General features: G+C 35.9%; 1 protein-coding gene across 1 annotated transcript in view; it reads right to left on the bottom strand.

Moving 5' to 3' along the window:
- Positions 1–298: 298 nt before the first annotated feature.
- The window catches only part of LMBRD1 (LMBR1 domain containing 1), a 63,279-nt gene continuing 38,630 nt past the window's right edge, over positions 299–24,947 (bottom strand). Inside the window, exons 9-16 of the mRNA XM_059468712.1 lie at positions 24,267–24,419; positions 19,757–19,821; positions 18,890–18,992; positions 17,775–17,879; positions 17,191–17,340; positions 12,053–12,128; positions 1,453–1,544; positions 299–1,292 (exon numbers count right to left, since the gene is read on the bottom strand). Coding sequence (XP_059324695.1) covers positions 1,173–1,292; positions 1,453–1,544; positions 12,053–12,128; positions 17,191–17,340; positions 17,775–17,879; positions 18,890–18,992; positions 19,757–19,821; positions 24,267–24,419 — 864 coding nt within the window. The 3' untranslated portion in view covers positions 299–1,172. The remainder of the gene's footprint in view (positions 1,293–1,452; positions 1,545–12,052; positions 12,129–17,190; positions 17,341–17,774; positions 17,880–18,889; positions 18,993–19,756; positions 19,822–24,266; positions 24,420–24,947) is intronic.

Below are 24,947 nucleotides of genomic sequence, written 5' to 3'. Positions count from 1 at the left end.
GATAACTTTAGTGTTTGCAAACATGAAAGCAGGACATAATATTGATAACTACCCTACATTCTAATAACTATTTAACGATTAGTCTTACAAAAAAGACTAATAACCTTTCCATGTGCTTGCATAGACTGTAATGTCCCTCAGGTAGCATTAGAAGCTTAAAAGTCTGTCCTTGTAAACATTTTCTCTTTCAGGGTCCGTCAAAGGATATATGAAGATTTTTTTCATCCTTAGAAATATAGCTCAGTAACTATATAGCTAAAATAGGATTAATTTACAAAGACAACACAAATGACAAAAATATTTCTGAACTGTGTTTATATAAACATATTGGTTTGTAAACAAATTGACAACTTTTACTTTAAATATTGAAAGAACTTCAAACTAGACAATTTGCATTAAAGAGAAAAATAAGTTAAAAATTAATCACATCTTAATTATTCCATTGGTTATGACTAGATCAGGCACCTGGAAGTTTCAGAACTTAACCATACTAAAACAATGCATCAGTGCTGAATATTGTATTTTACACTATGATTTCCTTTGAGAGACCAAAAGCCACCTCATAGTTACCAGTGGATTTCCATGGTAACTCATTGGAAATCACAGCATGAAAATTACTTATTTTTCACAGATTGGAAACTCACCATTTAAACAATATTTTTGGCATACTTTAATGGAAAGTCTCTTGTTAGCTCTAGTTTTATACAGAAGTTACAGCAAAACTAATGTAGAAGTTAAGTCCTTCTGAAAATGTAAACTTCATCCAAATCTTTCCTGCACTATTTGTACTGTTTTGCAGGATTTTAGTTGTATTTATGAATAAAAAAGTCCTACAAGTTAAGCATGAAAGTATTTAAGAAAACCTAAGTGAACAGAAAAGCATTGTGAATTATGAAATAGTTACAACAGTTCATCAAATTATACATCAGAAGGTTACATATATGTTTCATCATAAAACAATATTTTCTATATATCACTCCAAGTCAGCTTCAACATTTGTTTTCATTTAACAGTGATACTCAAAGTGATATTCAGGTTTTTTATCCCTTTAAGTGAGTACAGTCATTTCATTTATTTTTACAGGTGCAAAGATGCTTATCTGGATACAAGTTCCACATGGGCATGACTCTCAACGTAATTTTACATTTTTTCATCTTGAAGGTAAATGGCTGTCAATGGTAATAAACAGACAGTTCATCATCACTCATATCTGAATCATCATCATCTACTTCACCTTCAATGACTGATTTCTTGCCTTTGCAGCATGAAACAATTAATCCAATTAAAAAGACCTGCAAATTGAAAATAAAAAGTGTTACTGTTATTGAGTTCAGGGGCATATAAATGCAATATAAGTAAAACAAATTGTAGTGTAGTGATGCAAATGATGCAATGGCAATTACTGTAAATTACCCAACTCGATTCAGAGGTCTCCAAATTCCAAGTACTTACTGCAATGAATGCCCAGTTCCCAAAGTAATAGGCTGCACTGAAGAACCAAAATTTATGAAGGAAGAGGTACGTCCGAGTGACAATACACTGATCTAAATTGAAAGGAAATAGTACTGATTAACACAGACCAACAAAACCAGCTTAATACCATATAATAGAGTAATATTTTAGCAATATTTAACTCTGCAGAACAATTACACTCTATTACATCTAATTCACTCTCCTACCAAGGAGGAGGAGCATTTACCACCAAGAATGTACACAAAAAGGACACTTGTTACAGGATAGTGACCATGACAGGTTACACAAAGCTACAAGTTACATAGGTAACCCTATTACTACTCGGGACAATTTCCCATGCAGATGTGTCAATTATTAATTAGAATTGGTCCAAAAGGGAACTCACTTTCCATTTTATATAAATCACAGCCATACAAAGTGGGTTCTGGATTAAAACACACATTTTAGGACTTTGAAAAACTGAGCTGCTACCAGGATTACATAAGCTTTGTAAAAAATCAAATATCAATTAATTACATGTACACAAAAAAACTCCAACATGAACTGGGCCTTTTGCAACCCAGATAACAGAAGTCTTATTTGTACACAAGACCTGATTGTACTGGTTAAACCTTACTTCTCTAATAACAAGAATATTAAAGTAGGATTTTCTGATGCGGGTGTATCATCCTTCATTTCTAACTGGGAGGTTTTAAAATTAAGAATCAAATTTCCAAGGAATTTTCATGACACAGATAGAGAGAGTAAAGGCTTCTACAGGACACTGAACCTATGGCATTCAAGGGGTCATGCTAGAGGATGGCCAGCAGCACATACAAGCCAGTTCATTCATCTCTCAAATGCAAGGAAGGGCATGCACTGAGTTCAGGCTAAGCTAAAATATCAATTCCTGGTTGGTCATCTTGTTTTTTTATACTGTGCTTACTATGCTTCAAACCCCACCTAAAGGTCATCTCAGAGCAGGAACTGGTGTGCAAACATGTTGAACACCAGAGAAAGTAAGCAACCCAGAAACTGCCTGTTTGTCCCTGAGTTCAGACCCCAGGTTGGGAAATATTCCTAAGGAGCAGCTGAAGTAAAGATTTCCTGCCTTCTAAAGCTCTGAGTGATACACTACTTTTATAATTACATAGCTCACTTCCCACAGCCATCTAAGGAAGAAATGCCAGTGAAGTGAAGATACTTCAGAATTAAAGATAATATTGTCAGTACCATCTGCAGCTCTCCAGCTGGTTGCTTGAATTAAAAAACAACTAAAAGATCTTCAGATGGCACTTCATAATAATTGGATTAAATAGATTATGATAAATATTTTGGAATAGTTTGACCTTGCAAGAATATTTCTGTGCAACATTACAAGAGACGATAACTAAATTTTAGCTATTGTTTCTGAACAACTGTTACTTAATAGGCTGACATGACATTTTTCATTAACTGATTCCTCCATATGACTCAATGTAGAATAAGTTATAATGAATAGCCTAAATTAAGATAGCTACTTACTATCCAGAATGATCAATGTGAGTATTAGATGTCTCTTGATCATGTGGAACAAAAGTGCACATGGAAAGCTACCAAGCCTCCACCAGATACTGTGGTTTTTTGTTTTTTTTTTGCATTTTTAAAATGTCACCATTTAAAAAATATAGTATCTTCTATGTACATATGTAGTGCTGATCAAGGAACAAAGCTAAACAGCCAGGATTCAAGACAAAAGAATTTTAAAATGAAGAATGACAACTACAAATAATCATTACTACTAGAAGAGTCAACTATTTTTTTGTTTTGAGTCCACTGATGAAGTTTTTCATTACAGTAAGAAATAGTTACATTTAATGTGCTATTTTCAAATTAAGGCTTCTTTCAGGAAGTGAATTAGCTAGCTTATGATGAATTACAATGATAATTCTGTTCAAAGCCAAATATTACAGTCTAAAACATGATTGTGTGCACAGAAAATTCAAATTGTGAGAACTTACTGCTGATGTCAGTCTTTTACACATCTCAAAATACAATAAGCTTTCACAAAAGTATGTAGTAGGAAATGGTTTCTTAGGGAAGAGTTAAAAATTGTTGTGAACAATGTAATTTATAAACATTGGCATTATGTGAAAGTCAATACTGTACACTTGTTTTACTTGTTTATTAATCAACTAGACAATGAAACAGATTATACCCTCTGTAAATCCATAGATCAAACTGGGGAGAAATAAAGAGCAGAGGTCCAACATACTAGATGGTCAGATTTAGGAAAGGGCTGTTTTCAAGCCCCTTGAAGCAGGTGTGTCTTACTGCTGTATCTGCTGCCTAGTAGAGACTTAATGTATTAAATGAGATTCCTCCTAGAGCTGCATAACAGTACAACAGATGACAGAGCTGCACCAAGAAATAGTAGGAGAGGCAATCAGCATAGGCAAACATTGAAGCAGGCAGTCCCTCAGAAATTCAAAGCTGGATGGATGTGAGCAACCTGCACTCCTTGCCCCTTGCTGGGAGGCTGGACCAGACGACCTCTTAGGTCATCCTGTGTGTATTCAAAGTCATCACATGAAGGTAGATATTGAGACATCACAAATCTAAATAACAATGGTATTTTTGGATGGAGAACCCCAGAGTGAGAACGTTATCCAAAGACAGATGAAGTCCATGTCCCCAGATTCAAGCAGAACTCAGTTTTACTTAAAACACACTCAAAACTACTTCCAAAGGACAAGCTGCATCCTTACTGTGCTTGAACATCTAAGCACTGCAAAATTTCAGACCCTAGAAGCATTGAAGGCATAGCTTCAGGTATCCAAGAATACTTATTTCATACAGCCTTGCTTCCAAAAAATCCAAACCTTCCTGTCAATAAATCAAGCTTTTTGCAAATCATAGCAAAAAGGAGCTGCTCTTTGAAGGTTCTAGGTATGGCTTTGTATTACAGATGAAATTGCTGAGACAAAGCAAGCTTCAGGAGTCTCTACAGGAGGATATTAACAGGTATATTAAGAATTTCCCCATTTCGTACCTATCATCTCACAACTAACATCTTGATTAATATTCATAGTATTCAGGTCACTCCAGTAATTCGAAAGTCCACAGAAATTTATGGTAAAGACTACTCACATATCACTTCCTCATTTCTCTGGAAATAGATTCATGGAATGACAGCAACAGCTCTCCCAGCCACAAATACGGGATTTTTTTTCTTTTTTTGTTGGCTAAACAGCAAAAAATTATTACTACATTCTTAATTGCCCCTTTGTCATTAGTTTCTACAAGTGTTTTTTTTAATATACTATTTGAGCATATCCCCACTTATTCCATATTCTTCTCTGATGTGATATATATGCCCACACACATATACACACAGAATTAATAGTAGCCTCATTCAGTTGCTGAGCCTGTGTTTGCACTTGGCAATCCAGCCCCTCCACTGTTGCTACTTCTCTGGTTTCACAAGCTAAAATTAATCACCTAAACAAAGCTTTCATAACTTTTGGGTTGTGGCATCCTATACCAGTTATCTTTCTCTCAGCTAACTTCTCCCAGAAACTGTTTAAATTTCAATTCATTGCTCATTCAGCTTTCACAATAATGCCAGTATTAAACAGCTTCTGCACCACTTGCTTCAAGGTTAACTTTGCAATAAAATTACACCTTTGATCCCTTATCAGACTGAAAAGCATATTGGAACACATACTACTCACATATAGCAGGGATTTGAAAATATTTCGCAACTGGTTGTAAGTAGCTACAATAAGTCCCCACTTAGGGATGTGAATCACTAAGCTTTGAACACTTCAAGCTGACAGCACTTTGAAGTACTACAGAGCACAACAGAAGCATGAGTATCAAATCACTCAGATGTTAAACAACAGTTTGCAGCTATCTAAAATCTTCTAAAATCTAGGTCTAACATACAAGCAAAAAAAGCTGCCTGCTGTTTCATCCCAGTTGTCTGGCTTTGGTGCAGCTTTTTCTTGTTCAGCTGGAAGTGGTAGTGAGATGGCACCTAAATGAGACCTGTAGAGACCAAAAGTCTAGCCAGATAAGCCTAGTCCAAAAAGCTCTTATTCGACAGAAGCTGCTCAGTAGGTCTGGAATCAAATCCTGACAAAGGAAAGTATTTAGCAGGCTAAGGAGGAGCCAGAAACCTGGAAACCAGGAACTAATAAGGAGCAGGAAAAAGCTATTTGGGACAAATTATTTAGAGAGCAAACTGTGTTTTTTCAGTGCTTCAAGCTACAGGTAAATTGTGTATGGTACTTCTCACGGTCTATCTGCAAATCAATCACAACCTCATATAAAACTAGACAGACAGAAAAAATGATGTAATCCATGTGAATCAGTCTGGTTTTATAACAAATAGATCTGATTTTGTAACAAAAGTTACAAGTCTGGATAACCAATAGCTATTTGGAGTTATTTTACAGTAAATGAACAACTGCAGCAGTCACAAAATTTCTTAATGATAATTACACATTATAAATGTTTACATTAAATGGCTCAAGAATTTTTAAGTCACATCAGTGCTATGGCAGGGCTTTACAGCATAAGGAGGCTTCCAGTAGGATCCTCCAAAATTCTGTGCTGAAAGAAGAAAAAAGTCACTAATCAAAGTAACTTAATGCTAAATAATAAAAATAATATCCTATTGAATGATCTGAGTGTCACATTTTTTCCCCAACAGTCAAATTTAAATGAAGTGACATGCAGGAACAGAATTTGCATTTATGTATGAATGAAGGATTTAGCTGTAGTAAGAAGGTTCTGCATCTTACGACCAAGCAGAAACAAACTTGATCCAAACATAGCAAGAGTTTTCACTACTTCCCTCTATACATTCAGAGAGTCTATCAGTCCTTTTTTGGCTGTTTTTGATTTGGAGTTCATCCTAGCACAGTTATGGCATTATAATGTTAAATTTCATCCAGGTATAAGGTTTCTATTTCACTTTGGTTACAGAGGATCTGTGAGGGTGCTAAGATTTGCATGTATTAACAGACTAGGTGAAAAACATTTAATGAGATTTGAAGAGCTAAACCTGTTAATCTCATTTTGCATAAGTTTAAAAGATGGCTTGATTTTAATGTTTATTAAGTACCCTCAAGTGAGGAAAATACTAATGCTACAAGTCCATGTATAAAGTGAAAAGGTACAGCATTTGCCAAAAGCTAAATCTGAAGTCACTTTAATTCCAAAGAGATAATACCCAGTTTCTACAGGGAAGCAATAAACCATTGGATCAGCCTGCTGATGCAAAGAGTATTCTCAGTACTTTTGTTGAAAGTAGAGATCCTTTGAAACATTGTGTACAACTGAGGTTAATTACAAGCACTGGCCACATGGGTTTTAATACAAGCCATAATTGTTACTTCACACCTATGAACTGCCACCTTAAACTTCAAGTTCTTCAAGAAGCATTTTCTGAGTCTCCCTTGAAAACCTTATTTTAAAGTAACTAGAGGCAAACAACTCTTATTATAAAGATGTAGCCAGTGATAAACATCAAAGCCAATACTCTAGGGATGAACACAGATGGAAAACTCTACAAAGGAAGCAGCAATCAGCCTAACCTACTTATGTTCATTCTTCCCAAAACCTCCTCCTTTAGGAAAAATAATTGTTGGAATTGACATATTTAGACCTCCATGTCAGTGAACAACCTACTGCAAAAAGATATTTATAGCAGTCTTAGCTGTTCATATTGTTTACAGGTGCCAAAAAGGGCTTTCTGTGTTTAGATATGCAACACTGTGCTTATCTATAAGGAGTTCTTATGGTAATAGAGGACTTAAAGTGTTAGGTTTAAGTAAAGATTCAGGATAAAGTACTAGGGAAGTCATTCACAAAGCAACAGGAAAATCTAAAGTAATCACTAAAATCCTAACTTTATGTTAAGCATTCCGTAACTTTTCAAATTAATTAATTTAGAACGACAGTTTGGAAGTGATAACCTATAGTCATACAACTCTTCATACAAAATTACTAATACAATAATAATAGAGGCTTCTAAGAAACTTGTTTGTGGTTTCCCTCTGCACATCTGCATTTCTCTAGAAGAGAAACAGAATATGCTCCTGTTTTGCCATTTGTATTTGGGCCTCCTTTCCAGCTTGAGTAATGTCTATATCCAGTCAAAATATTCTATATTCAGGCAAAAATAAAAGCCTGAGTTCCTGAGCACTTTGACTTCTACCAATAAGTGTGTCTAAAAAGGCAACACAGATCAAGTAATTTCAAAGCCTAAGAAATGAGATTTTTTTTTTTCTCACTTCACATGTAGCTCCAAATCAGCTTGGGTCTATGAAAAAGGCCAAGCAGATAGACTGCACCCAGCATGTAACAGGCCTTGGGCAGGGCTCACTGCCTCAATGAAAGAAGAGAATCCAAGGGGGATTCAGAGCAAGTTATACATTTAAAGTGAGTGATGCTTAAAAACTAGATCTTTTAATCTAGAAAGAGGAAGATAGTGTTTGTCAGATCTCATAGTTCAGGCTTCCAGCTGAGTCATTGCTCATTTACATTAAATCCCATTAACCTGTTAAGGCAAACCTATACCAAGTTTTCAACACATTAATCCTGCTGCCAAGAGGTTTAATCAAATAATTGAACTTCTTTGCTTTACCTTATATTCAAGTGAATTGTGGACCCAGCATTTCAGCTGTCATTAGCCTTGAGAACAGTCATCAAATGATATTTTTGCCCAACTGTATTGAACATGGAAAACTAAAGCTTGTTTTGCCTGTAACAAATATAACTTAGAACAAAAATAATTTGCTGCCCCCGAAAGACTACTTAAAGAGCCTTTTAAGTTAACCAAAACACAAACTTGTTGTGCAAGATGATGAACTAAAAAAAGGTACTTGACTTAAAAGATGTACCCTGCTCTATTATTTTTTGTCTTTATTCTGTTTCATGTAGTTACACTATTATGGCCCTTATCTGAGTATAAAACAGATTTACCTCCTGCATATCAGGAGTAAATAGAGACAAGCTTTGCTGAATGAAAGCAGATAACAATGCTAAAACATATATATAACTGTAAATACTCAAGAATGTGTTTTCTGTAAGATTGCATTTTAACTGCTTTGTGTTTCTCCAGGAAGTGAAATTGTCCTTTGGACCAAGCAAAACATTTGTTTGAAACAAATCTACAGGAAACACTGCCCAATACAGCCTGAAGTATTAGCTGTTACAACTTGATCAGGTCTCTTCTACCATCTCAGACAAAAACCAATAATTTACTTCGTAACAGTAAGTAGAGATCATATCTCCAACATCTGAGCGTTCAGTAAGACAGCAGATTGCTTTAAGCTTATCTATCAGCACAGCCATTAAAAGGTCATTGCTTGCTTTATGTTTAAGGAAAAACACCTGTTAGAATTAAATCAGGTAAAGTGGAACAAAATTGAGGAGACAAATGAATGTTTGCATGTAGTTATAGTTCACTGGTTTACACAAAACCCTAGTACCAAAGAAGGCAATTCAAACTGAAAGTACTTGACCAATCTTTCTTTATCTTAAAGTTATTGGCATCTATTTTTGCCCACATCTACTATCCTTAAAAATAAGAGAAATTGTATTTAAGTTTAGTTCCTACCTTTGAAATAAATCTGACTTGTCAAGATGCTCTGTCTGATCACAGAAAAGAGTAGCATCTACTTTTCACTAGTTTTGTTACCAGCTATTAAAAATTGCAGGTATTCCAAGGTAAGGATTATATCTTCAGTTTCTAAAACTGACTAGATTAAACAATCATTGAAGTGTTTTCACTGATGCAACTTTTTTAAAAAAGTTGATTGTTACAAAATAAACTTTTCTTTCAGTTATAAAAATACCTGAATGGCCTGAATGTATTACCTACAGTTAACACAACTCTACTTAAGCCTTTTGATCACATTGATATTCACATTTAAAAAATATCCACCCATTTTCTACTTATACCAGCTCAGCACAGAGCAGCATATCAACATGTTCAGCTCTCTTCTATTAAGAAAGGAGACCATGACTCAGAGATAGCCACTGCAACAACATGATGACAAACCAAAGCCATCATTTACACAAACCAACTTCTGTTCAGTACATCAGAAGATTAGTTTTAAGCATCAGCATATTGTTTCCATTGATGAAAGTAAACTAAGAAAGAAAATCATGTAAAATATTACAAATGTTCAAAAAAATTCAAGTATGGGTGGAATTGAGCAAGTTTATTTAAATCTAACCCCAGTTTCTATAATTAAGCAAAGTCTGAAGAAATCAGACTACTTTAATTTCTTTCACAAAGGTCAAGACTAACAAGCTTATCAATGCCAGTGAGTATATTCTGCTTTCAGCAGATACGGGCCAAGTCAAGAAGCTGCTTACAAGAAACAAACATCTGTACAATTTGGACAAAAGTGATCTCATTTTGAAAGGCAACAAATTTGTTCTTCTAAATTTTGCCAGAGTTTCCCTATTTAATCACAAAAACAGGACAGCTTAAACATTAATTGAACAATTATATTTGTCAAAGTATCTAAATACTTGAAACTGCATTACATCTAAAAACAGCCATTAAAAAAAAAAGAATGTTTTAATTAAGGGAAAAAAACAGGAAAACATCCTGCTATGAACCACCAGGAACATGACTAACATATGTATAAATTTGAAGATACACACAATAAATTGGAAGATTAATACAAGGGAATGCCTTGCAGAGGAGACCTGGCTTGACAGACTCAGAACAAAGAACTAATGGTCCAGTTACCTCTTCTAGAACAAAAATAAATTAAGTTCCATACTTTCCAATAACAAAAGTCGAGAAAAACTGAGTGGGTATTAAGAACTCCAAGAAGCAGTCAAAAAATCAGGTGTTACAGAATACTGATAATAAGAGGAGAACACAGTGCTACGGCACCTATTTACAATCAAACGGAGACGGGGCAGATCCAGACCAGTGACATGAGCCATTTATTCAGCACATCAGTCTCAGAACATTGTTAGGACAATGGAGACCGGATGTTAACAGCTTGCTGATCCACAGGAAATGCCAAGGGGGTGTGACATTACAGCATAGCATAAAACCATCTTGGCCTAGATTTCAGCTAATCACATATAGAGCAAAACACATTGACCAGAATTCTATCCAATCATATGAAACACACATAATGGTAGTTAAAACAAAGACTTGTTCATAAGAGACAAGGCACAGAGATCCATTCATACTAACCTTCTATAGATACACATTAAATAACCTTGTTGCAATCAATAAGGCCAGTTCTACAGAGGTCTATTGTGCTATTTGTCACATCCACTCTACTGCTCAGAAAACTTTTCGCTGTATTTGCAATGTTAACAAAACTTCTGCCTGAGGCCTGCCCTTTTTAACCATTCTCTCAAAACCCTTTAACTTTATGAATCCCAGGACAGCTATTTATCTTTTCTATTAAATAACCAACACTGTAAAGCATTTTCAGCTTTACATACAGATGACTTTCAGCTCCTCTGTATGAACAGCAATTGTATTATGAGTGCATAATACAATTGCTGTTCATACAGAGGAGCTGAAAGTTGGCCAGAGTAAGAACAATTGAAGGCTTGGGTTCAAAAAAGTCTGGACCATTCTGAAGGGTACAAATCTTATGCTGAGATCAGTGTTAGCAATCAACATGTTTGTGATCTTAAAGAGTACTATCAGTATTGCAATACCTTCTGCAATTCAAACTGTGAAAAAACCGTATATATGCAGAAGGAAAGGAAGTGTAAAGGAACACTGCAAAAAATAAAACCAGCATGATTTCAATTAGCTTGGTTTTTTAATAAAACCAGGCTAGAAGTCACTCACAACCTTACTCAAGTTCCACAGAGGAATAAGCACTAAATAAAATGTTACTAGTCTCAAAAAATAAAAATCAGCCACTAAGGTCTGCATAGATAGAAAGTCAAGGAACACTCCAGCACTATCCAGCTGCTTGCTAGTCATTACTTAACTCCAGAACAACCATAATACATCTTCTGCCCAAGTAACAGTCAAAAAGGGGGCATTTAGTAATACAGCTGAGAAAATTTATCATTCCCTATTATCCCCAGCATACCTCTAAGAGAATTAGAGAAAAATAGTCTAAGATTTCTAATTCTACTGCTATTGTTGCTCATGGAAGAGCCCACATTTACATCTCATTAAAAATTATGTAGTTCTCTTATCTGTAAGTTTCCACTGAGAATCTCAAGTTCCACTGAGAAGCTCAGACCTTTGTTTTTCTGAGTACCTTGAGAGACCAAATAGAATACTTGTCTGCATGTTTGTATGATAAACAGACTCAGTGAAGTGCACTTTCAATGCTAAGCTATTCACCAGCTGGGATTTATTTTTAAGATCTTCTACATACACATTAAAGCAAATGTGAGATTTTAAATTTAACTGGAATGCTTTGTTACCCATGGTTTCTACTAAAAATAGTCATTCCTTCAAATGAATAAAGTAAGCTTTAACTTAACTATACATCAAAGCTTCATGTTAGGCAAATGAAAGCCATCAAGACAGATTAAGCTGCTTATTACAGCTGAGCATGTACCTATCACAATAGAAATAAAAGCAACTAATTTATCTTACCTTCAGGTGCATCTGCATCACAGTCTTTAGACACAAGTGTCACATTCCTTGGCTGACCATCAATTGTCTTATTACTCTGCATTGTAAATATGGAAAATTAGTACATTAGTCTTCACGAAGTGGTCTTCCATAGACAATGATAACGCAGAAACCAAATATATTTTCCAGTGAATTAATTTAAAAAAACCCTAAGTCTTGTAGACTAATCAAAAGTATTATTTTTGAACAGCATAAGCACAGTAAGCTGTGAGCCGTAAAACAAGAACATTTTTAAGTATGACTTCATTAACAGAACAATTAATAGCTTGTGTTCTTTTTGAAGACTTGTAAAAAATATACTTGAGGTCTGAAAAGAAACCTTTTAACTGTGCATAAAATTAATCGGAAAATCAACTTTGGCGATGAAGACATCACAGAATTGTTAGAAATGATAGTGATAATGAATACAGTTTACTTCTGGTCTAAAAGGCAGATGGTAGCATGCAACATACTTGGACTGCCCGAGTGGAAGAAGAAAAATTATGCTTGAGTGAACTATTGAAAACCCAAATGTACCTGCTTAAATGTCCCAAATCTTTGGAAAACTGACCCTTTCAGGGAACATGAACTCTGTGTTCCACATTTTTGAACAATCAGTGAATAATTTTAGCAGAGTGCAATGTAAATCCTTTGCTCTACAATGATTTTTTATACCTTGATTCACTTTAAAGGGTCATATACCTACTTGTACTTCCTTGCACCCTCATGATTTCCCAAACAGAAAATCCTCTAAAGAAAGCAGTAAGACTCAACACCTTTTCTTCAGACTGAAAGAAGTTCCTTAAAACATATCAGCAATCAGTACAAGCTGGCACATAAAACTAAGCTCTAACTTCTCTGAGGAAGTCTATCAATATTAAGCAAATTCAGCTTTCACTTTGAACAGTCAAGAGAAACAACTCGGTGTCTGTACAAAAAAGTAGCAATTTGTACATGCAGCTAATTTTGTTTCATGCAAGGCCATGAAAGTGGGGAGACTGCCGTAAAAAATGGATCTAAATTGAATATGACTCAGTCACAGGGATCGGGAACACAAGAGAACGTGTAGACAAACAACAGGGTAAGAACAGAACACATGAAATTTCCATCATTAAGTGTGCATTTAGCAGTTTCCCATCTCCAGAATGTATTCCAGCTGACTGTCACTATTCCAGCTTACACTGCTGTCACAGCCAGCACTTCTTTCAGAAGAACAGTATCATATCTTGTAAAATTCCATGGACACACCAAAAGCACAAAACAACCAAAACATAGCCATTTCAAAGTTTTGCCTTCCTTATCCTCATTCACTTTACCATATTAACAGAACTTTAAATACAGCAATAGCTAGACCTATGGACTTTTTTAGACAACATCTATGCCTTTTTTCAGGTCTTATATCACTATCATCCATGAACACTCCTATAAGTTCAGACATTTTTAGTATAAGTATTGCCAGAGGAAAACTTTAGTGGTCAGTTATCCCATCTACTCCAAAGCAGAAAGCAGGATGCATCAAGGCCAAGCATGAGACAAAAACTAAGGACAATAACTCAGTATGTGCTTCAAGGGCTGACACATTTTGGACACCTCAGAAAATAGCAAGCTATTATATAAAGGGTTTGCATACAGCCTGTTACACCTACATGATTAGTTTCTGCTTATGTTAAGAACTTGAAAAGATCTGTTTCCATACTTAGCCATCCAAGGCATGATACTTCTGGATTCCTGCTGCTGACAATGGAGAGACTGAGTCCTGCAATTTAGCTCCACTCCTCCAAATTATCTATGTGATGACTGAAGAAAGAAAGTGATCATTGCTATTCTGGAAAAGTATCCACGTTGCTTATGGCAAGTACTGGCTTTTAAATTCCTGTCTGGGTCAATCAAGTCTTAAAAGGTCCACTGGCTACAAATATCAGCAAGCAGTGGTCTGTCTTTCAGACAAAGGCAAGTAACCCTTGGCCTTATTGAATAGAAATAGGAATAATACCTCAAGTATTTCCGGCTAGAAAGCTAAGGAGGTAACCTAGAAGTGGATACAATTCTTTCTTTGTGAAAGGTTATAAAGAGTCATTGCTGATTAACAGTTAAGACAAATTGCTTCAAGAGGTGAAACTAAGCTATTCTTGGTGTCTGAAGAGCTATGAAAGTTGAACAAATTCCTGCAGAGGGATTCAGTTGGTATGGGCACAACATCCAGAAGAAATTTTCAAAAGTTTCCTACAGACACCAGAGCTGAAGACACTTTTGATGAATTGGGGTCACATGCTTTGAACACACCAGTGCTCAGAGTTAATAAAGCAAGTAGCCCAGGTCTATTTAATGATAATTGCCTCACAAAAGCTCCACTTTCACATATATATATATATATTCAGTTAAAAGGAAAGTTACCAGCACTTCCAAATTAAAAATTAAAAGCTTTTGCCAAGAGTAACAGTCTCCAAAGGAAACAGTCCAAGATTCAAACAGGAACCTAACCTATCCTATGCATTACTATGGATTGTGATAACAACCTAGCTTTACGCATCACTAGATTTGGAATTACTGTAGAGCAAAGCAGAGGGGGGAAGTGCTCCTTTCACACAGTCTATGAGCCACCAGACTGTCATACACATGTTTGTCAGCCCATCCATCCACTAAGCTTTCCTGGAATAATGCTCATTTATTGCTTTGTTCTTACACACTGTTGGTTACCAGTGGTGAATTCTAAAGGATGAAATCAACTGTAGTGTGAGAGCACAATGAAAACCTGGACTGTCAAAGTGAGCTGGTGCATCGGGTTCTATGGTTCTCATCATCAGGAAGCCTGCTATGCCTAGTTCACATGCCCTGCTTCTGGTTGTGTTCCTGGACATTCCTAAATCCATAATCACCAATTCAATAACTCTTAAGAACCTCTTCATTACTACCTCCACAGAAAAATACCTTGCTTCTCTTCATTCCCAGACTCCATCTCTCCCCACTTCAAAATCTCACAATTTAACATCCAACTTTCCAAGGTAGTCAGACACAGAAAATGTTTCTGATACATTCTGAAATACTCTTGGAGAGGATGTTCTCAGAAAACCTTGTATCTATCTGGTATGCCAGAGAAGCCCAGGTGTAATTTACCAGCACATTCTTTATGTCTCAGGTTATTTTAACAATAAAACCAGTTTCTACTCAGATTATGTACTTAAAACACAGCTCTTTGAAATGAGACATAACCTGAATACTCAGGATGGCTACCTTGACCAGAACATTTTGTAATCCTTTAAACAGAAAGTTACAGCTCTTCTCAACCATTGCAGCTAATCCTTCTTGCAGTGCTGATCAGGATTATATTGCAATAGCTGCAAGAATGACAAGAGCCTGTCTACTGATGTGCTCTATTCTCTTGACCTTTTTTCCTCAGAAATTATGTATTTTTCTGCAGATACCTCTTGTCATAAACAGCTAACATGCAAGTGTTTAAATCTCAATCCTTCTGCCTCCTGTAATATACACACATTTTATTTTATTCATAAAGCAAAACAAACTGCAAGCTAACTGCCTTTATTATTTTCTCTTCAAATCTTCCATGCTATCTACAAACTTTATGATAAAGCTCTGTGTAAACACACCTAAACTGACTTTCATCTTAGTTTCATGCTACTACTACCCTAATTTAGACAAGTTGAGCCAATGCACATCTAAGCATGTTTATTTTGTGTTAGGTATATTTAGCATAAAATCTAATAAAATGAATTATGTTTCCTAAACACCAAATATTCACATTCGCTACAGTGATTCTATTACTGTGCTTGGATTGGTATCAGGATGACCAATTGCCCATTACCAGAGAATTCAAATGTAAAGACAGCAGTGAGTAGCATTTACTGAGACCTCCACTTCCTGCAGTGACAATCCTACCACACCAACACATTAAGTTGAGCAAGTTCCTCTTCTCTAGCCTATTTAACACTGTTCCAATTTCAATTTCTCTTGTAATCCTTTTGCCCCAAGAATTCTGTATCCACTGTTTAAACTAAGAGAATTGATAGTAATAAAGTACAAAAACTACTAATTTGTGGCAGCTGAAGGATGTCAGCAGGTGCTTGGTGTGTAAAGCAGGTGTGTTGTCCTCCCACAGGAACACCCTCCCAGAGAATTACAGAAATATTCCAAAAGCTCAAAGCAGCATCCAATCACTTCAATCTCATTTAAATCTTTTCTTTTGACCACTCCAGCTCAACTGTTTTGTCTTTGTGACACTTAAACATCAAACAGCACACCAAGGGATCTTGACTTCATTGTGTCTGAATAAGCAACCAGTTCATAACCTGGTTATTTGTCTACATTGGCAATATCAGATCTAATGAACTCTACCCCTGTAAGATACCAGACCTTAATAAACAGCCATCCATGAAACCTCTCAAGATGCTTCTGATATGCAACTTTGAACTTCCCCATAAATATGCAGGCTGCCACTCAAACTAAGACGTAATACAATAATTTAATTCTTCAGGTACAGAAGATGAAATACTTAAATCAAAACCTTGAAATACACAAAAGTACAATAACTAAGTCAGAGGTTTAAATTTTAATTGCTTAATTCTGTAGAATTTTTTACAGTGCAAGAACTGCTTGGAGTTTCATTAAGGTGGACAGTCCAAAGTGCCTGAAATGTGATGAATGTGCACACACTTAGCTCCACTCAGTTTATTATTTTCTACTGTACCAATTCTATTCTACTGTCATGATAAAAAATCATCAACCGTGGAACAGTATTGATTTCATTCTGTACACAGCTTTACACATTCAAAATAATCATCCCTGCAGTCACTCAGCAACCTAAGCAGACCAGCACAAGATCTAGTGGAAGTTATCAACTGTCTTATCAGAAGGAGTAAAACAAACCTCAGTTTCACACTAAGTCTTGAGATGACTAAGTCACAATTTCTTGGGAAATTAAGCTGTGTCATATATAGTGCAATCAGTTTCTGGCTTGTGTATTACCAAGAGCCCTTCTAGTATTTAAGAAAATGCCTACCAAAATCTCTTTGAAAATTGAAAATGCATCTGACTTTCAGAGTTTCTGTAAACAGTACATTCTTAATACACAAAATAAAAGTTAAACAAAAAAAAAGGCATCTCACCTGTACCAGGTATTTCTGGCTTCCATACATTACATACTGTGGGGCAAGACTGTAAATCATGTAACTTGTATGAAGAACTATCAACAGAAGTATCATACAGAGAAACAAGAGTGCTTGAGGTCGAGTTTTTCCTCGTCTGATTTTATAAAGCTAAAATCAGAAAAACAAATGTTAATACAATGAAATAGCTTTTTTTTTCTGAAGGCATTCAGAAAGCTCTTTAGTTCAAATAAGTTTTAAATCTACTGCCAGAAGTGGGAGGTTGCTAAAATTATCTTCTGGCAACTTAATTCCAGTGGTTCAAAGCAGGTTTTCAGGTGTATTTACCTAAATTGCAAAGCACAGCTACTCAACCAAATTAAGTTCTATTTGTATTAATGGCCCAGAAGTCTGATAACTTGGTAAAATGAAACACTTCCCAAAAGCAGTGCAAATGGTACAACAGGCTTTTAACACTCATTAGACATACAGACAATGCTATTGGAAACACCCCACATTCATGAAGCAATACAAAAATCTTAAATATATTCAAGAGCACATATTTTTTAAATATCTGAGTATTAGAAACAAACTCTTTAATTTACCCTTGTCCAGAAGAACCATATTCCCATATTTCGAATCCCTGCCATTGAAGTGAAGATAAAATACATAACAATGGTTGTGATAAGAATATAATCAAGCGGAAAAACCTAAAACAAGAACACAAGCAGTTAAAAAGGAAAAAAGCTCTTCTCCCACTCAAAACTAAGTAGCTTCTACTTCTATAGCTTATATCTGAGGTTGTCAGAGTCCTATTTTACATAGCTGACTCCAAATATAGCTAACACAGCTTGCTGCTAATAGAGCTTAGACAATCTGGAAAAGCATTAAGCATTTTTATTAATTTAAGACATGCCTTAATTTTGAAGTGTTATGCATTTTTAGACCAAGAAATACTTAATTATTTTAAATACACCCACAGAATGACACGTCCACAGTGGCAACAATTATTTTAGGACTGCATATTTGTGACTATTTTTCTGATCATATTTGCATACAAAACTTATATTTACATTAATAAAAGCTTGACATAATATTGCTGCTGAACACACTTTTCTCAGTGAACTACAAGCTTAGATGTTCAACAGTTTTAAAACCTATGAGGAAGCAATGCATTGTGCTGACCCATTACACCAACAATACAGGAATACCTCAACTGGAGGGGGAATAAAGCACTAGCTTAATACCAAAGCTTTTCTTTTCTCAGTTTACTCATGACAAACTCAAATTTGTACGTGTACTTGTTGCCATTCAACTCTACTAAAGTTAGCTGCTGCATGGTTTTACATTGGGTTTGCTTCCAAGACTAATGCCTCACTATAATATAGCCAATGTTGCATTTTTTTCAGTGTGCAATATATTAAAAAGTGAAAAGTAGCATTTACTTGACTAAAAAGGCCTAAGTGATAGCAGTTGTCATTCTCTGTTGCCACTGTAGTCTCATCACATTGATATCAGTTTCAAGCACCACCTTCCTTGCCCAAACTAGATTTCACTCACCCAAGATTTTCATATCAGTAGATAGTAACTAATAACAAGTTACCTTGCTTTTACTGAACACACATTTAGACAATATTGTTTTAATGAATTACTTGGGGAGAAGTTGAAAAGGAAATGGAAGAGCATCCCTACATATGCACATCACCACTTCTTTACTTACCCTTTGAAGAACTGGTAACAGCATATTCAATGGATTGGTCAGATTGGTTCCCAGAATTATAAATCCTGAGTCGAAGCCAGCTGAATGCAGAGCTTTGTCCAAACTGCAGTAATTAGAAAAACTGGTTAAGTACCGTGGCTCTCTCAGAGCTTTGTTTTTAGTTTTGCAAGGGCAACTCAAAAGAAAAAAAAAACAAAAACAAAACAACAAACTGAACTAATCCCAGAGATGACAGCTGTCTAACATCTATACAGACACATGCTTTGCTTTACCACACTCAGGGCACTTGTTCTGTGAAAGATATATGGATTTCTGCATCTCCTCAGCATTTTTGCTTTTCACTGGTTTGGGTCATAAAGCATATTTTCCCAGTCTAACAGATGAAAAATGCCAATATTTGAGACCTTTGGTTAGTGTCAATCCACACTGACATCTACCAGATTTGCAGCTGGGTATGTTGCTTTTGACACTCTAAAACTATTTCTGTGTGTAATGCACATCAAAATGGATTAAACATGTAATTTACTGCAAGATTTTAAGCAACTGTTAACTAGTCAAAGTAACTGCAATAAGACTCATACAAGCAAGCAAAATACTTCTGTCATCTGAATTCAAACTTCCTGAACATATATACTTAATTTCTCTGCTGAACCAGAACTGTTCCCCACCTAAAAAAATGTTCTTTCTTCAGTTTGCTTTGGTACATTTTGCTCCATTTCAATATAAACTATTATAATGAGAAGTGCAACTCTATTGACAGAAATGTAATATTGAAAAGAAGGGGGTTGAGGCAACCATCCAAATTTTTCTATTAGAGTAGAAACTAGGTAATTTAAATGGTCAAGGAAAATGCTGAAATGCACTTACTTTGACAAGAACAGGGAGACAGTGAAGAGCAAGGCCACAATGATGAAGAACACTCCCCACACAATCTACAAGTAAAAAATTTAGAACAATTTAACTGAAAGTGTCGGCAGTTGATGCAAGAAGTGAACACTTGCCTTTGTTTCAATAACAAACTAATGATCTTGGAGCACTTCACAGCTTAAATACACTTGAAACAGTAACTTTTTGGTAAATACTTGAGAGAAGTGCTCCATGTTAAACACAGTTTGTCAAGTACTGATATCACATGCTCTAGTGTAATACAAAAATCTACCCCAATGTCAAAAGTGACATTAAGAGAAGAGATGACACATTACATTTAACAAAAATAGCATTTAGTAGAATTCACAACCTGTATTCTCTTTATTATCTGGAAAGCCTTGACCACCCCATGCGTGCCCACCTTCCAACAGGAGGCAACCCGTGCACAGCTTACAAGGAACATCTCACCCTTCCTGAGTAACAGCTCCCTTCTGTAGCACTATTCTGAAATGCACAATGACCAAGACACTTGGGAGTGATGAAAAACTCAACCAATCCCAAATGCCAGGTCTTCATTAAAACAGAGAAGTGTTTTTGTTATGCCTAACAAATACAGCACTCCCCCCAAGAATTGATTCTCCAAGCCATCTCAACCAGAACACCACCGACTGTGTTTCCTGGATTAGCAGCTAGTTCAGGAAACTATTCTCCCTCCTGACAGGTTTTCTCCCTCACAATCTTCTCCCCTGAGTTTAGGGGATGATACACAGAAGAGAGCCCAGATAGGAAACTCATTCAGTTACAGTTCCAACAGTTTCACCGTATTTTCCTAGAAACCCTAGTCATGGAATACAATCAGGTAAGTGCACTGAACTTCCCAAAACAACATTTTCAGATTGCTAGACCTGAGACCTCAACAAAGTCATTTCAAAATTCTAAATGCAGGTGCACAATGCATGGTCTTCCACGTGAATGAGGGAGTTTCACAGTTTTATTAGCCTCAAAACTTGGCACACAACCATCATGAAAAGGTTAACAACTTTATTACAGCTACTCATTAAAGACTCTCAGAGATACAATACTATTATTGTTCATTAAATTCTGAAGATAAACTTCCATCTGCAAACTCTAACACAATATTAGAACATCACTTACAGAACCCCTCAAATTATGTAGGTCTTATTAGATATAGATTTAGAGATCAATATCAAGGTAAGTATGAAGTTTTGCATTTCCACATAATTAAATGTACTAAGATTTTACCTTTCCACAGCAAATCCTACTAGGTATTAGCTGTATGGGAAATAGATATTGAAAACCAATAGAGACCAAGAGTCTGAATCTCATAATTCTTCATTACCTTCTGCCAGCTATGCCCACTAGACAGGTATTTGTATCACCTCTGGAATATGCCTGTCTTATGAAGTGACATCTAACATTAAGAAATCCACAAACAGTTGGTACTTGTTTAAAAAGCCTCAAAAATAACTTCCAAAAATTGTTAATATTCATCCTGTATACAGACACCAAGCTCAGCAAAAGAGGTGCTGCTCCAGAGAATGGAGTAAGACATTTCTACTCCAGCCTGTTGAGAGGACTATGCAGGAGCAAATAGCCACACTTGGCCCATGGAGAGCCCCAGATCAGAACAAGAGGATATTTTCTAAAGGAAGCTGCAGCCTACAGAAATCCCACACGTGCTTCTGAGAGGAACTACAGTTCATGGAGTCCACTCACACTGGAATAGAAACAAAATGTGAAGAGGAAGCAAAGGCAGAGTAGAGTTTTATGGACTGATGGCAACTCCCTATTTCCCCTCTGTGCCACTCCAGAGTCAGGACAAAAGGAGTTGAGTCTTGGAAAGAGTGGGCATCTCTGCTCATGGAGATCTCAAAACAGAGCACTTGACTTCCTTATATTACCTTAGGCATTTCCAGTTTGCTCCAAACAGCTGTGAATTACACCATGAAAACACAGATGCAATACTGCAAACATTATTTTTGAGCAGACTTCCATGTTTCATATCCTATAGTTTTGTTCACATATTGAGCAAACATATCTACGTGCTCTGGAGGTTGTTTTCCCTAAAAACAATTTTAAAACTCCTGTAGAATAACACATTTCTCTTGTTGCTGAGAGTATCAGATGAAAGTGTAATAATCCATAAAAAAGGAAAGGACACATTTTGTAGAAAGAAATTAGACTGATTTAACATTACTCAACCACCTCATGTTGGCCAATACTCAATTCCCTGGGATCTTAAGATGTGAAGCTTTTGACTGAATTGAAAAACTAACAGCTTCATCTTTGAGTAAGCTTTGAATAAAATAATCCTCAAAAGAGGCTTTCTACTTAAAGAAAAAGTTTTGCCTTTAACAACAAATCACATGCTCATAGATATTTAGCAGTAGTAAAACAATTAAAGCAAGAACACTTGAGGACACAATACAAAGACATATGATAACAGAAGTTTGAATGTAGACACTATGCTAACATGGTAAAAGACCTTGAAGATTAAATGCAATTCCTGAACATGTTATTCTGTTTTGTCAGTCCCAATAAGAGCCAGTCATAAACTGACCATCCCAAATATAAAGCAGAAAAAGGATTCTCCATCTAGTACTTGCTTCACAGGAAACAGAATTTTTCTTGAAGTCTGAGAAGCAGTCACATAATTGAACAGTAATATCCAAATTGAAGGCACTGAAGGTAAAAATGTTGTAGAACAGTAAGCAAAGCTCCAAGATACTTTCTGCACTTCTACATTGAACAGAAGTACTACATATGGATATCAAACAGATTTTCACCTTTTCTTAAAGCCCAACTGAACAATTCAAAAGTTATATATCTGCAAAGACATCCCAAAGGCTCTTCAAGCAACACTAAAACAGCTCTGAAAGAGTTAACATGCAATTAAGTGATGGACATTACCACCTTCACAGGACAGCTCTAGTCAAAGTAAACAAGTTCTCTGACATGCTTCATAACACAACCATAGTCTAAGAAAAATCTGTCAGGAAAAATTATCCACCTGCAACTCTGCTTTAGACTGTGATTCATGAGTCAACAACTCACAGTGACTGTCACAGTTACTGAGTGAACACAAAGCTTTCAAACCATGAAAACAAGGAGACACTGGAATACCATCCAGACTGTAGGTGATAAGCTGTAACTAATGTTATTGTATGCTTTCCTGTGAGAACACAATGAAATGTTCAAGTCCCAGAGACAAAATATACGGCCAACATATTTCTCAAATTTGAGCTTTATGTGAAAAGTTGTAGAAGCTTAATACCTTATACACAAGCTGTATTAAGTATTTTTAAATCAAAAGGAAGTCTCCAAACTGTTAAGATGAATAGTTAGGGATATTTGTCCTTTCAATGAAAGACTCAGTCTATATTTGTAATGTATCATAGCAAGATAACTGCACTAAGAATTGCACACTGAAAGCTTTTGTTCAGTGGCAATTTCAGCCCAGCACTCAGCATTAACAGCAGCAATGACAGAAGAAATGGTTTACCCACCCCCCCCCCAGCTTTCCCAAAAGCAGCCTACAGTTGAAAGTAATGCTGAAATTTCTTCCTACATCTAGTTGGCAAGAAATACTTTATATGGGAATACTGTTCATAAAGATACTAGTCTTCAAAACCAGGTATCTACTGAAAATCAAAGTCCTAAGATCAAAGAGAGCAAGATAAAAGCTTTACCCCAGTAACCATCTCCTTTGCATCGGTTAAGTATCACGACATTACATTCTACTCAGGTAGCTTGCTATTTATCAAGTAATTCCTTGGCAAGATGCTTGTTCCAAATGCATATATTATCAAAGTGTCTCATTTCTGCTGGATACATGTAATTTAGATTAATCTAAACTAACTGACAGCCATAGAATTCTTCCTTCTTCCCATTTTCATATTTTTGATTAAAAAAGTAAGACATTCAGGTTTTCTATGGCAGAAGCACCAAAGTAAATCAGCTAAGATTTGTTAATTTTTAATCTTAATCAGAGCTGAGACAAAGTAGAAGGTTTTCCAACAGCTCAGAGTTCACTATTGTTGTAATAGGACACAAAATAAAACAAGACACATGCTGGAACATCTAAGGTAAAAAGAAGGGCAGTTTATTTTCGAACTCCAATACTGATAAACTTTCAAAAGTGACAGTGGATTGGAGGATGAAATTGCCACCTCTCCAATGACACTGGTCAAACAAACAGTTTGTCAACTTTCTCCTATTCAAGAAAAGAATGCAAAACCAATCATTATTTACATGAAAGTGTGTGAAAACTCCATTGCAAAAAATGTAAACATCAGAGGGCTTTGAAGAACTTAGAAGAACAGGGCAACACACTATAGGGCTACCATCGTGTAGTACTGGAGTAAATTTAAAAAACAAAAGTGTAGTTGATATTCAGGGTGGTAATTCATAAACTTCACCTGTGATTTATGTGGAAAAAAGGAAGTTGGAAGTTATTTCAATTTAAGTACCTAAAAGTGAGAAGTTTTACCTTTAGAGGTCGAATAGCTTCACAAGCTTTTGTCCACCAGCTTTTCTCAATAGATTCCAGATGCCTCTCTCTCCTTCGAAGTGTCCTTAACCTCTCTTCCAGTTGCTGCAATGTCCGTCTATCCCTTGATGACAGAGGACGTCCATCTCTGCACTGGTAACAAAAGAGTGCAAAAGATCAAGAGCCACCAAGGCAAGAAAATAGACTTGACAGCTACTTAAATTATTTACAACAACTCTTAAAGAATTACTAGTATATAATTCATGCATGTATAATTTCTATGACTATCAAGAGCATGAAGCACAAAAGTCAGAAGCTGCAACAGAGGGATTCCTATTAGGTGGCAGAAACTACTTTTCATAATAAAAGTTTTCAAAAACTTTAACAAGGTGGAGAGTCTCCATTGTTAGAAATAGTTTAAAAGCACAGTCATTATCTAAATAACCTGATCTAGCCTGAAAGAGATGCATATTTTGTGTGGAGGATTGAACAGGGGGATTTTCAGGTCACTTCCCATTAAATTCCACAATTAAGCCCATATATCCAACTCAGCACTTCTTATTTTCTTTCCAATACTCCACTTGATACTCAGTTATGTTTCTTGAGCAAGAAACATAGGTGAGATAAGAGGAAGCATCACCCCAAGAATTAGGTGAATGTACCAGATAGTTTGTTTGATTA

This window comes from Ammospiza nelsoni, chromosome 3 (genome assembly GCF_027579445.1).
Source record: "Ammospiza nelsoni isolate bAmmNel1 chromosome 3, bAmmNel1.pri, whole genome shotgun sequence".
NCBI classification, from domain to species: Eukaryota; Metazoa; Chordata; class Aves; order Passeriformes; family Passerellidae; genus Ammospiza; species Ammospiza nelsoni.
The sequence above is the reverse complement of the archived record's forward strand: the minus strand, read 5'-3'. Positions and strand labels throughout refer to the sequence as shown.